The sequence below is a fragment of the Lonchura striata genome, chromosome 1 (genome assembly GCF_050655825.1).
Source record: "Lonchura striata isolate lonStrDom1 chromosome 1, ASM5065582v1, whole genome shotgun sequence".
Classification (NCBI taxonomy): Eukaryota; Metazoa; Chordata; class Aves; order Passeriformes; family Estrildidae; genus Lonchura; species Lonchura striata.
In genome coordinates, this window is record NC_140703.1 from 72,306,824 (window position 1) to 72,319,238 (window position 12,415).

At 37.2% G+C, this 12,415-nt stretch overlaps 1 protein-coding gene across 9 annotated transcripts in view; it reads right to left on the bottom strand.

Moving 5' to 3' along the window:
* The window catches only part of SGCG (sarcoglycan gamma), a 105,030-nt gene that overhangs the window by 4,310 nt on the left and 88,305 nt on the right, over positions 1-12,415 (bottom strand). For all 9 annotated transcript variants that reach the window (XM_021530623.4, XM_077781462.2, XM_085556727.1 and 6 more), the window contains one exon: positions 619-742. In XM_021530623.4, coding sequence (XP_021386298.3) covers positions 619-742 — 124 coding nt within the window. The remainder of the gene's footprint in view (positions 1-618; positions 743-12,415) is intronic.

Genomic DNA, 12,415 nt, shown 5'->3' on the forward strand with positions numbered 1-12,415 from the left:
TGGTAGGGGAAGTTGGACCTGGAGGATGTTTAAGGCTCCTTCCAGCACAATACACTCTATAATTCTAAGGTAAGTGACAGGGTTCCTGCCCATGCACAGAAGAGCAGGACACAAGCATTGCTGCTGGACCCAGGTGTGTCCTGGCCTGGGTGCTGAGGCCTCACTGCAGAGCCAGCTGGTTAAGGATGGACGTGGGTTGGACTGTAGCTCCTCTGTGGAAGAACTGGCACAGTACAGCAGAGGGGATAAATAGGCTGATGCATGTTGCCTGCTGTTAATGATGTCTGTAGAGTTTCCCTCCTTAATTTTGTCACTTTGGGGCTGAATCTGCTTCTGAGCCAAAGTTCCCCACTGGGGTGCCTGGGAACCACTGTGGTAGTGGAGAGCTAAGCAGTATCCAAGTTTTATTAGAAAGCATCTCTCTAAGCTAATACAACATTATGTCTGTTGGTACTATTATTTACATAAATAAAAGTTTTATTATTGGCACTATTTATTTCAATATCCTGCCACCAAAAACCTGAAGAATTTAATTAGCAGAACTTGGAAAAAAGACTTGAAGTTAGAGTCACACAGAAGATCAACCACAGTTATTGGAAAAGAAGGGCTTGAACTCACCACGCCATCACTGCTGTGTAGCTTGATATCCATCTGGGAAAGAGCTTCAATATTCCCAGCTTGTGCTTTGATATGAATTCCTCGTGGTGCATCCATGCTCAAAGATCGAGTTGGTGATTCCAGCCTAAAAGCAGGAGCAGGAAATTGGACAGTAACACAATCTCATATGTTCCTTTATTTTAGAAAAATAAGTAAACATTGAACAAGCCCTTTCAGGCTCTGAAGTCATATAAAAGATACATTTTCCCTTTTTTTTTAGGAAGACTTGAAAAAGCATCCCAAATGAAAAATATAGATTAATTCATAATACAAATGCAAGGTATTATTTCATACATAACTGCAGATTATTTCAGTAGAAGAGTAACCTAATCTATTAACCTGAAACCCAGTTTTACATTTGTTAGTTTCAATTTGTTTTCATTTTTGACATAATAAGACATTGAAATAAATAAAATTAATATAGTCTGGAACTTTTTTTAATCAGTGAGATTTTTGACACTGCAATTAGCTGGACCAAGATTTCACTCTCTGTATGTGTGTGTTGTTTAACTAGATGACAGCTGAAACTTAAAAACTGTTAATTTGAAATAAAAAGTATACAGTATAACAAACAGTAAGTTGCAAACCCTGCAGTGCCACAAGATGGCAGGAAGGCACTGTATTATCTGAGTAATCACCTTGTTAGATCAGCTGTGCAGGAATAATGATTTTTATTTTTCAAAGAGATAAGGCTTTGTTGCTTCAGAATTTTGGTATAATTTTCATGCTAAAGGGTAGAAGTACTAATTAAAAATCATGAGAAGGAAAGAAAAAGCCCAATCCTAGCAACAGGCTAGTGATTATATTGCTTCTATTGACTATTATAGAACTGCTTCATCTAGAGGCACTGCAGGATCAGAATTGATACCTATTAGGTTTTGATCATGAATATTTACTCACCTTTCCTGATGACACCAGCCAACACTAAACAGATGAATATGAAGGCTTGAGAAAGTGAGACAACTGGTGGTCCCTGCTTACATGTGCTGGCTTTCCTATTCTCTGGACATATACCAAAGAACGTGGGTTGCATCCACACTGTAGAACACACACTTGTTCTCAAGCCTGCATGTTCTCACCCACTGCATTTTCTAGAAATGCAGAGGGTTGTGTGTATGTGTGTGTGTGTGTGTGTGTGCAATCCCAGCAGATGTTGTGCTGGCTCCATGAGTGCTCCACAGCTGCCAGTCTGGGCAAGTGGAAGCTGTGCCCAAGCAGAGCTTTACTGGGAATTGTGTAGTGAGTCCAGACTCTGACTGCCAATCACTGCCAGAAATTAGCTGTCTAATTTACTGAGACTCAAGTCTTCATTTTCTTTTTGCTTTCCTGTTACTTCATTAAAACAAGAATATAAAAGGAGACAGTTTGTGCTTGTAAGAAAGTTCAGTTGTATCTTTGGGTTCTGAAGAAGCTAAATCCAGCTGATAACTTAAAACCTAAATCCATGATACCTAAGCGCAATCACTGAAACTTCATTTTTTATCCTCAAATCTGAAAATAGCTCAAGCAATATTGGCTTATCACTGCTGGGCAGAGTTAGAAGAAGATTATATCTTCTCTGATCTTAAAAGGTCCCTTCCAACCCAAACGATTCCACGATTTTACATTTCTATAATCTACCTCTCCCTGACATCTCCTGGGTTAATCGTCTTCAATTAGTTTAAACTGATTTGACTGATAAATAAATAAAATACTAATAATGGGTAAATGCATAATGGCCCCATACTGAGACCATATCCACAAAATAATTTGATGCCTCATTCCATGAATCTGAGATAGCACAAACTTCTGCCATGATCATGCTGTGTACCAGGTCATGAGAACAAGTTCTGAATCAGACAACCAATACAGTATTAGTAATCATTATTAAGCAGTGTTTGGAATTTAACAACTTTTGTATAAATTTTTGCTTTAGATCTCTAAATTTATACCTCTATGAAATAGAAAATAAATTTTTCCCTGAGTGATTAATGTGGGAGGTCTGCTTCACGGGAATAATTTTCAGTGCACATTTGTATGCATTATATTCTGAAAAATTAAAAAAAGTTTCTATTTTCAATCTTTTAAATTTAATGTATTTTCATAAATTAGTGTCAAAGGACTTAAATATAACTTTGCCATAGTTTGCCTTAACAAAAAGCTTTAATCTCTGAAATACCTCATTTTCTTTTGTAAAGTATTTCACCTACATAAGCAAGCTATATGTAGGCATAAATTTTTATTTTTAAACTCCATTAAAAATCACAAGACAGCAGACTGGGAAAAACTTCTGAGAGTATATCAGACATGGAGTTTAAAAAGCAATCAAACATGAGAGAAATATTTCATACTTTCTACAAAAATTAATGCTGGCATGAAGCCTACAGACTTCAGAAGCACTTAGATTTATGATATGACATACACATAATTTAAATTACATTGCAGAATTACATTTGCTATATTAATCACAAACCTAAATTTCTGCTGTTTATACAGGTCCTATTTCTAGATTAACTCAGCTTGGATTTGCCTAATTAAGCATGTCATTGAAGCTTCCTGGCAATGCAAACTGTTATGAATCAGTGATGTGTACTGTAATATGTGATATTCTAGCAAAGGCAAGAGTCAATAACACTAATGATGCATTTCTTTGTACAGTATTCAAAAGTTTGGTGTCTGAAGTCCAGATGAACTCAAAGGGAAATGGGCACCTAGTGTAGAAACAGCCTAAGTTGAACCTTGACTTTGAATGTCACTTCTCAGTCCCCACATTGATGTACATCTCTCAGGTGTCCTGGCAAAACAAGAATTCAGTTTGTCTGCAAATGATGGAGGGTGCTTGGAGAATAAGAGGGAAGAAATTAATTGTCTTAGAGTTTTTGGTCACTTTATAATATTTGAATTTGTGCATTAGAATGATGAAAGAATACAGTGTTACCAGTCACTTTATTTTTTTTAAACTTACAGACACATAAATTACATTTAAGATGATGAAGTGAATGATCTTTACCATCTGGGGAAATTAATCTATGTAATGTGCTGTCCTAAATGTGACATCTGTCACAGCCTCTATCTCACTTGGGAAGATGGATCCTGTACTTATGAGTAGCTTCTAGGTACTGCAGTAGCTGCCAGGGTCAATTAGCAAGGGGTGTGGTGCAAGAGAAATTGATCTGGGCAGCACAACATTTGATGCCAAGGACCTGACAGCCCATTATCTGTGTCCTGAGGAGAACTCTGGACTAGCTGTTGCTAACTGGATGCCCAGAAAGGTTGGAGCACATTAGGTGTTTTCCAAGAGATCACAGATTTCAGATTAGTTTAACACAAATGTCACCCTGTCCATGTACCCCAAACAGTTCCACAATGAAAATCAAGGTGTGAAGAGCTCAGGCCATTGGGAAATCTCCCTCCAAAGCATGTTTGTAATTTGAATTAAGACACTCAAGTAGAGATACTCACAGATTCTAAGGCAATGCAAGCCACACCTGGGGCCCACTTGCAGAATAGTTACTTTGTCTTGCTCCCCTTCACCCTGATTCCTGCAGCCTGAGAAACTGCACATGATAGCCAGGGAAGGGTGAGGGAATAGGTGGTCCCTGGTACTATGTTACAGCTGTCATTTGCTGGATATTGGTTCTCCATAGTCCATTGCAACTGAAGCAGTTGATAACAGCAAAGATAGTATTTACTTGTTGGTAAGAGTTCCAGGAGTCAACTATACTGTCTTGTCTGGCAGCCAGAGAAAGCTGAGCTGTGCTAAATAATTAACGAAGGACTGTGTGAAAAAATATTCTGAGGGAACTTCAGAACACCACATCCAGGCTCTGAATCTAAAACTATCCCAACAATTGAAAGGCTTGGAGATTTCCCTTTTCCTATAAGCATGCCGCTAACTCATGGAGATGTCAGATCACCAGAAATTGCTCAGTTGGCTGTTAGAGAGGATGTGAAGACAGGGACAGCCTGCAGCAGTTCTTGTAAAGAAGCAGATGACACTGCCTGTGCATGCTGCAGGAATATTGATCTCTTTTTTCATCCTGGTCTGGCAGGAGTCAGGATACCTTACAGATCTTTTAAGTACCACAATGTTTTAGAAAGCTAGTTCTACCACTGAAGAAAGAGCACCACAAGTTTGCTACTGCACTTTGGAATTGCTTGACCATTAGAGTTGGACAGAGGAACCAGCTTGCTCTTGGGTAATTGTTTATCCTTTCCTTCTGACCCCTTTTTGACCTTTCCAGCTCAGGAGTCATCATCTCTCCCGAATTCAATGGGAAGAGAATTCCGTGGTATGACTTTGGACAGAAGTTGCCCATCTGTATGCATTCTTCTCTGCACCTAAGGAAGATCAGGATGACTGTAACTGGACTGAACATGTCCAGGATTCCACACTGCCTCTAATATTGTAGTGCATCCAGCAACTGTGCATCCCTGGGAGTGCCCAAGGTCAGGTTAGACAGAGCCTTGAGCAACCTGGTCTAGTGGAAGGTGTACCTGCTCATGACAGGTTTTAGAACTAGATGACCTTTAAGGACCCTTGCAACCCAAACCATTCTATTATTCTGTAATCAAAACGTCTTTCTCACATCATCAGGAAAGGAAGAGACCCTCTATATACTTTTGGCATGCAAAAAGAAATCCTGCCATGAACACCTACCCCAGAATTCATCTGACTTTGTAAAGGTTAAAGGGGAACAGAAATTAAATTATGATAATTAAACAAGAAATGATTATAGTAATTTTTTATTCAAAAAAGACTAGAGGTCACAGAGCAAAGGATGAACAGAAAAGGCAAGAAATGAAGAGGAAAAAAAACTCGTGAGAGAAAAAGGGGAAAAAGGAAAATCTTTAATCTGTCAAGGAAGGAATGTTTTGAAAAGCAAAAAAGCAACCTAGAGGATTCTGTGGGCTTAATTGGCCTTGGTTCTCTGTAGATGTCTGCTTTCATACCTGCTTTTTGAATGCACCTTAACCTTTAAAAGGCAATAGGAGTATATTGACTTTTTGATTAGTCTGAAAGCAGTCTAATTCCCCAGCCATGCAGCTAGACATTGTAAAAGAGTAAACCACAGGCAGAGCATGCACTAGTCACAGAGCAAAAAGAGATTTTCAGCATTTATTTATGGTGCAGTACACACAATTTCAAACCATATCCTTTCTTTATGAGGAATCTGGATTCCTGTTGACATGAGCTGAGCAAAACTGGGCTGGAGTTCTAGAGGTGGAGAGTGAGCAGCAGGCATGGAGTAATGCCTACTCCAATCCCCACCCATATTCACTTATCTCTCAGCAGCTTGCTGTTTTTAGGTCAGGTGAGTGGGGAGGGAAATCAGGATGTAGCAAGAAGAACATGATTACCCAAACTTGGTGCTCTGCCTTGTGGGTTTTGGTTGTTTGCCAGAAGGTCCAAAAGCAAAGAAGGACAAAAGAACAGGACTGAGACCTCAGTCTTGATATAAGCCTCATTTCTGTATTTTGCAAAAGCATTTTCTTTGGAACAGCTCCTAAAATTACATCTCCTTGCAAAGAGGAAAAATGAGTTTCACAGCATATTCCATCAACTGTGTCTATCTTAAGGACACGGAAGTATCAGTATTCAGCGGTAAACTGTGATAGTTCTTACTGAATGTCAAAGAGTAGAAAATACTAATGACTCATTAAATCTTCTTCCCTGGTCAGTTTCTGCATAATGAAAATATAGCAGTTACTGAGTCAAGCCTTAGCACAAAAATCTGGTTTGACATAACTTCTGTAAATCTTTCAAATGCAGACTGATTTTTCTTTCTAAAATGTCCCATTTTGCATCACACCTATTGAATTCCTTCATTTAGAGGTGGAATAATTGCTTCCTACCTGGATGATATTGTCTTCCATATTGCCTTTGTTCACTTGGATATTCTAAGTCTGAACTTCACTGACTTAAACTAAATGAAACATAATGTGCAAAATTGACTGAAAAACTGTGTTCATTTTTGCTTGTCAAGCCTATTAGTTGGTCAATGGTTATAATCTATCTCCCAATTTTTGTAGCTTAGTTAAAAAAAAAAATTTTCCAAGGACTACTGCCTCTGGGAGTGTCCTGAACTAGGACGCATATTCTGTTTCAGTAAGATCAATGTCAATATCTACAGCTTCTATACACTAAGTTAATTTATTATGTATGCCACAATAAAATATAATATGTAAACCAGTATATTTTTAATGAATCAAAATTTTACCCCAATTATCTCAAAATTAAAATCAAGAATATTTAATAATTTTCTACCAAATTAATCTGGCTCTTTTAATGCAGAAAAAAAATACAGGAAAACTTAAGGGTAGCATGAGATACAGCTTAATATTAAAGATGTGCTTTCAACTTAACCATGCCAAAATTATTAACTCAAATAAAGTTTTTGTGTCAGTAATAAAAAAAGACCACCAGTTTCTTGTGAAAAGAGAGAAAAGTTGTCTGATAACACTGTAAGATAACACATAGGGAACAAGTGAATTCAGAGAAACATACTATGGAAATATCTGTTTAGAGGCAAGTGTATGTACACAGGAACTCCATTAGATAAAAATTATTTGCCTGGAATAAAAGCAGCTGTTCATAAAGCACCTCATTTTTTACAGGAGTCCTGAAGCTTTTTAAACAAAATCTTCAGTGACCCTGTGTTGTAACTGAAAGACTATAAAATGATGCAGTAATTTTAATCAGATGCATATTAGAGCATATCATAATCAGATGCAAATTAGAACAATCTGTTCTAATTTGTTTTAAAAGTAACCTTTTTTTTTTTTTTTCTTGATTCTTCTGTTTATTGCTTAAATGCATTAATGAAAATGTCATTTTGGAAGGTCCATCATTTTTGCCTCCAATCACTTGGGGAAGTCTCAAAATGTGCTGTGCTTTGCTGACAGCTTCTAACACCTCTGACCTCTGAAAATAGACAGAAATGTACCTTGTAGTGCACTGAAACATCCCAAATACTTTCATAACAGCAGATCTACCCTGAAATAGTTACACAATGCTATAGTAGGCTCTACTTTTCCTGGTGGTCTTCCTTTCCCAGACAATCATGTTCATGCACACAGATGGTCAGTCCTAACGTGTGACACACAAGCAAGTCATTACTACCAGCAGTACAGGACTTCTGTATGGCATGTATAATACTGCTGCAGGATTCTTTCTTTCATGTTTATTAGACTCCCCTCCCACAGGTCTCTGTTGGTAAGGCCTGGAAGCAGTTCATTACTCAACCATTTCAGGACTCTCATATCTGGAGGGTAAAAAAATCTCACGGAACCACTTTCATATTTCCCTTTCTTCTAACTCTTGGGAAGGAGTTTTCATCATACAGAACACAGCTGGGCCTGCTGAGCTTGGCTGGGAAGAAGGGGAGTGACAGTGAAATGATAAAATTATGTAATGGAGAAACCAAGAAATCAGATCACAACTACTCATTAACTCAAATAAGCAACCTATAGGGAATGCATTTTCTAAAGGTAAAACAATCTTGTAATGACCTTTTGGAATATTGAGCTATGGCAGTAATGGATCTTAGACTCTTTATGCTTTTTATTTTAAGAAAATCATTCCATGATAATAAAAGCATAATTAATCAGATTATATTGTAATTTTAATTTTCTGTATATAAATTAATCCATTTATCCTTATTTATGCCTATATTTAAATAATTTTATCCACACACTTAATACTAGCTTATAGCTCCAAGATCTTGGATTTGGAGTCAAGTCTGTTATGTGCTCTAGTGCTGCATCAGGGTGTCTAACTTTTACATATTCCAACATTAGAGGTGCAGGACCTAGGAAACCAACCTGGATTGTGTTCCTCTGATGATGTCTGTGCTGAGTACTCCATGACAGAAAAGCATGAACAATATAAGGGTTCCATATTCTGTTGTGCTTCAGGCTGTGGGCAATCTGATGACCTCACATTAGAAGAAAAGGGAGACTGTGCTATTTTTCTAATATGTATTTGAATATTCATAAGCTTTAAGAAATAAGTAATTTACAGGAGGACATTGGAGATGAGTGTGCAGTGTAGGATAGAAAACCAGAAAAATGTTCAAAACAAGAATTAGAGGAGCCAAGGGAAGAACTGTATGAGATAATAAGTATAAATGTGAATACATGAGATCCACAATTATCAAGAGTGGTATAAAAAAAAAAATCTGAATTTGATGCAGAAGATATTGAGATGATTTTGAACCAAGAAGAGATTCAGAAATTTGATAGCAAGGAAAACACTTAGACTGTATTTGAGATTCTCTAAAGTTATTAGTAGTGTAAGACAACTATAGATTTTTACCAACTAAGAAAGGATATTTCTTTTAGGTAAATATGATGGTGTCGTGACTTTCCTGAAAAGAAAAAGTCATAGCATTCCAAGCTAATTACTAGCTTAGGAAGCCTCATAACCTCATGCCTGATATCAAACAAGAACCAGTAACTGGCAGCCATTTCTAATTCTAGTCACATGGTTATAGAAACTATAATTAGCAATTTAGATGAATTTATGAAACACTAGGTACAAAGTGGAAAGCCTTTATTCTGCAATTTGAACATTTCCCAGCATAGTGCCTCATTTCTTATGATGAATTTTTATTTCCTCAGACCTTAACCAAGCATGGTGTAGCTGGCAAGTGCACAATTCCTAAAGAAATGCCGTTGATCCCTCATTCATCCTTCAAAATTAATAGAAAGAAACAACTAGTGCTAGAGCATAAATAATCTGCTCTGTTTTAGATATCTCTGTAAAATGCACTCACATTACATGTTGCCTTCTACCAAAAGTGATGAGATGCAGTACAGGTATCTGAACCTAGATGTCCATATAAATTGAATCAACTCTACTTGAACATCTGCCCAAACAGTTGTAAACCCCCGGGGCCACGCTGCAGGAATATTAGTTTCTGTGTGGGTGGCTTGTGGGAGGATCCCTTTTCACTTCAGTAAATGAATGAATGAATGAATGAATGAATGAATGAATGAATGAATGAATGAATGATTTTGCTTGCAAAATCCAGGGAGAGGAGTATTCTAAACCTGGATAGACATCTGAGATGCATCTGCTTATTCTGGGCACACAAAGGTCCTCTAGCTTTGGACTTAGTTCCATGAATGTAGCCTAAATATGTAAGAGAAGAATGGTAACCAGGAGTGTGTGCTGAACCATCAGCCAAATCACATTCACGAACAATGAAGAAATAATTTAGAATCAGCAAAAATGTTGGGCACATGCAGATGAAGGGGTTTTTGCACGTTTTCACTTTTTAGCCCTACTCCATATGCATAGGAAGCACAGTTGATTTTTAAATAAATAAATCTACTGGACTTTAAAGCTCATCTTGCCTTCTGCTAAAAATGATCAAGGATAATGATAAAAGGCAGAACACCAAGGCACTGCATTCTTTTTGGGTGCCATTCTTAAATATTGGGAGTATCTGCCACTCTTGAAGGTGTCAGCTGCTGTTTTCTTTAACATATTTTTATTTAATTTAAATAAAAATTTATTACTATAGTTTCCTTTCTTGAAATAGCCTGTGTTCCAAGTTAGTTCTGTATTTATGCTGTAAATCTGAAATGCATGGCAGCAGATGATTCCAGTAAAGCTCAGTTATGTGATTCTGGATTCAAGGGAATTGTTCAGCATAAGCACAGCAGGCACTAACACTGCTTATGGCTTAGGGGGGATCTCTGTGCACAAGCACAATTACAAAGCCAGATTTGAATAACAGATGTTTCCAGATCCCAAGGTTTTGGTTAACATTTTTTTTTTTTTTTTGTATGTAAGCCACATAAAAGATGTGTTCAAGGTTCTAGGACAAATGCATTTATGTGTTCTCTTAAAAAAAGAGCTCCCAGTTTTAATGACACATTGAAAAGACTCTAAAAGCAATTTAAAACAACATTTATAATGTATTCCAAAACATAGCAGATATGATTATCGCAGTGTACTTGTTTACTAGTTCTCCATAATTTTTAAATATTGAGGTGTTTTTTCCTGTTTGCCCACTGTCAGTCAATGCAGAGTTGCTGAAGGAATCAAGACTAAAGATAAGACTAAGATATGATTAAAATAGAAGCCTCAGTTATGATGAAGAGTGCTAAGAGCTAATTCAAAAGAGGTCTCTGTGATGACCTCAATTTTATGATGCGCTGACTCTCCAGGTAATTAAAAATGACCAAGGCCCCAGTGAATGTGATTAAATCTGGCACATCACAGATGTTTCCAACATAGCTATCTTTTTCAAATTACTTTAATAATATTATAAAATAATGTCTTGTATTATAAAATTTTAATATAATATAATAACAGCACTTGCATCATTGTTGTAAAATGTGGGGTTAGCATTTCCTTATGAGTAGTTTAATAAAATTACCTTCCAGGTTGAGATTTGCCATGCCTTTATTTTATATGTATCTCAAGCAATTTTTAATGTAATATGCTGAAACATAGCAAGATTTCAAGTAACTGGAGTTCTTCAGTACATGGTCCTCAGTGTCCATATGTTCTCCATGAAAACAGACACTCAAGTGAAGAGGTTTTGCTGAAAAGCAGATCATACCCCTTCCTTCTTCTGATTGTTAGTACAGTGGCTGAACGTGCCACACTGACATGAGATTCCTCACTAGTGAAGTATCACAGGTGTGCACAGAGTCTGAGGGAGACGGGATAGAGTGAGCAGTGATGGTGTACATCTTGGAAAAGCTACTCTTAGCAGGAAACGCTCCCTTTTCTTTTTCCAGTGTTTGCTACACCCACATCCTTTTGGTGGGCGTCTTCTGATTCCTGCCTCCTCCTCAGTTCTCTTGATATATGTGCAGATATGCATATAGGTAAAAGATAATGTAAGGCATGCTCTGCTCGACTCAGTATTACAGCTTGGATCAGTGACAACACAATCAGGTTTATAAACAGGGCTCCAGGTGGTTGCCTGCAAGGTGGTGTCTAAAAATGTGACAATCTCTAACAAAGTTTTCATAGTAGCTTGTGCTCTGGTGGAATATGCTGTTATCACTGATGACAAGTTCACTTTAGCAAACTCACTGAGCAGTCTGACATTGTCAGGGACCCAGCTCAACAGGTGCATTCATCATTACAGCTTTGCTCTTTGTGTTACTGACACAAGCAGCCACAGAAAATACTTAAATGACTGCCCCATACAAACAGCAGAAACAACTTTTATTGGTTTTAATGTGTTAAGTGACATCTCTGAAAAATTGAGGCTTAGGAAAAACATCAGTCATGTGAGTGGAGCAAGTGAAAGTCATTTATGACAGTGCTTGAAAAGTTCTTTTCACTTTAGGTTCATCATTTACATGTAAAATCACTGTTTACAAGATAGCCAGATGTGATGTAATACAGAAGACTTTGCTGAAAGAGTTTCTTTAAAATATCCAAGTCATGCTTCTGAAAAGATGATCAACATGATGCCCTGTACTATCCAATCCTTCTGAACTACGCCTTTTTACACATTTAAGTCCATCCGATGAATGGAAATAAAGTCTTTAAAGCTTCCAAATGAAGTCTTTGATGGTGCTAGTTAACCTGATTATGAAAAGTATATGAATGTAAATTTATATCTAGCAAATTAAGGCCAGGGCTCATAAGATTACACTGCAGTAGAAATATCTCACTAGTCAGGGAACAGAGGTGCCTTGCAAACACTGAATCATAACCTTAGTCTTACTTTCCATTATATTCATTCTCTTCTGATTGACTGGGCTTTTGATTTACATAATGAATTCAAATCAAAATGACTGTACT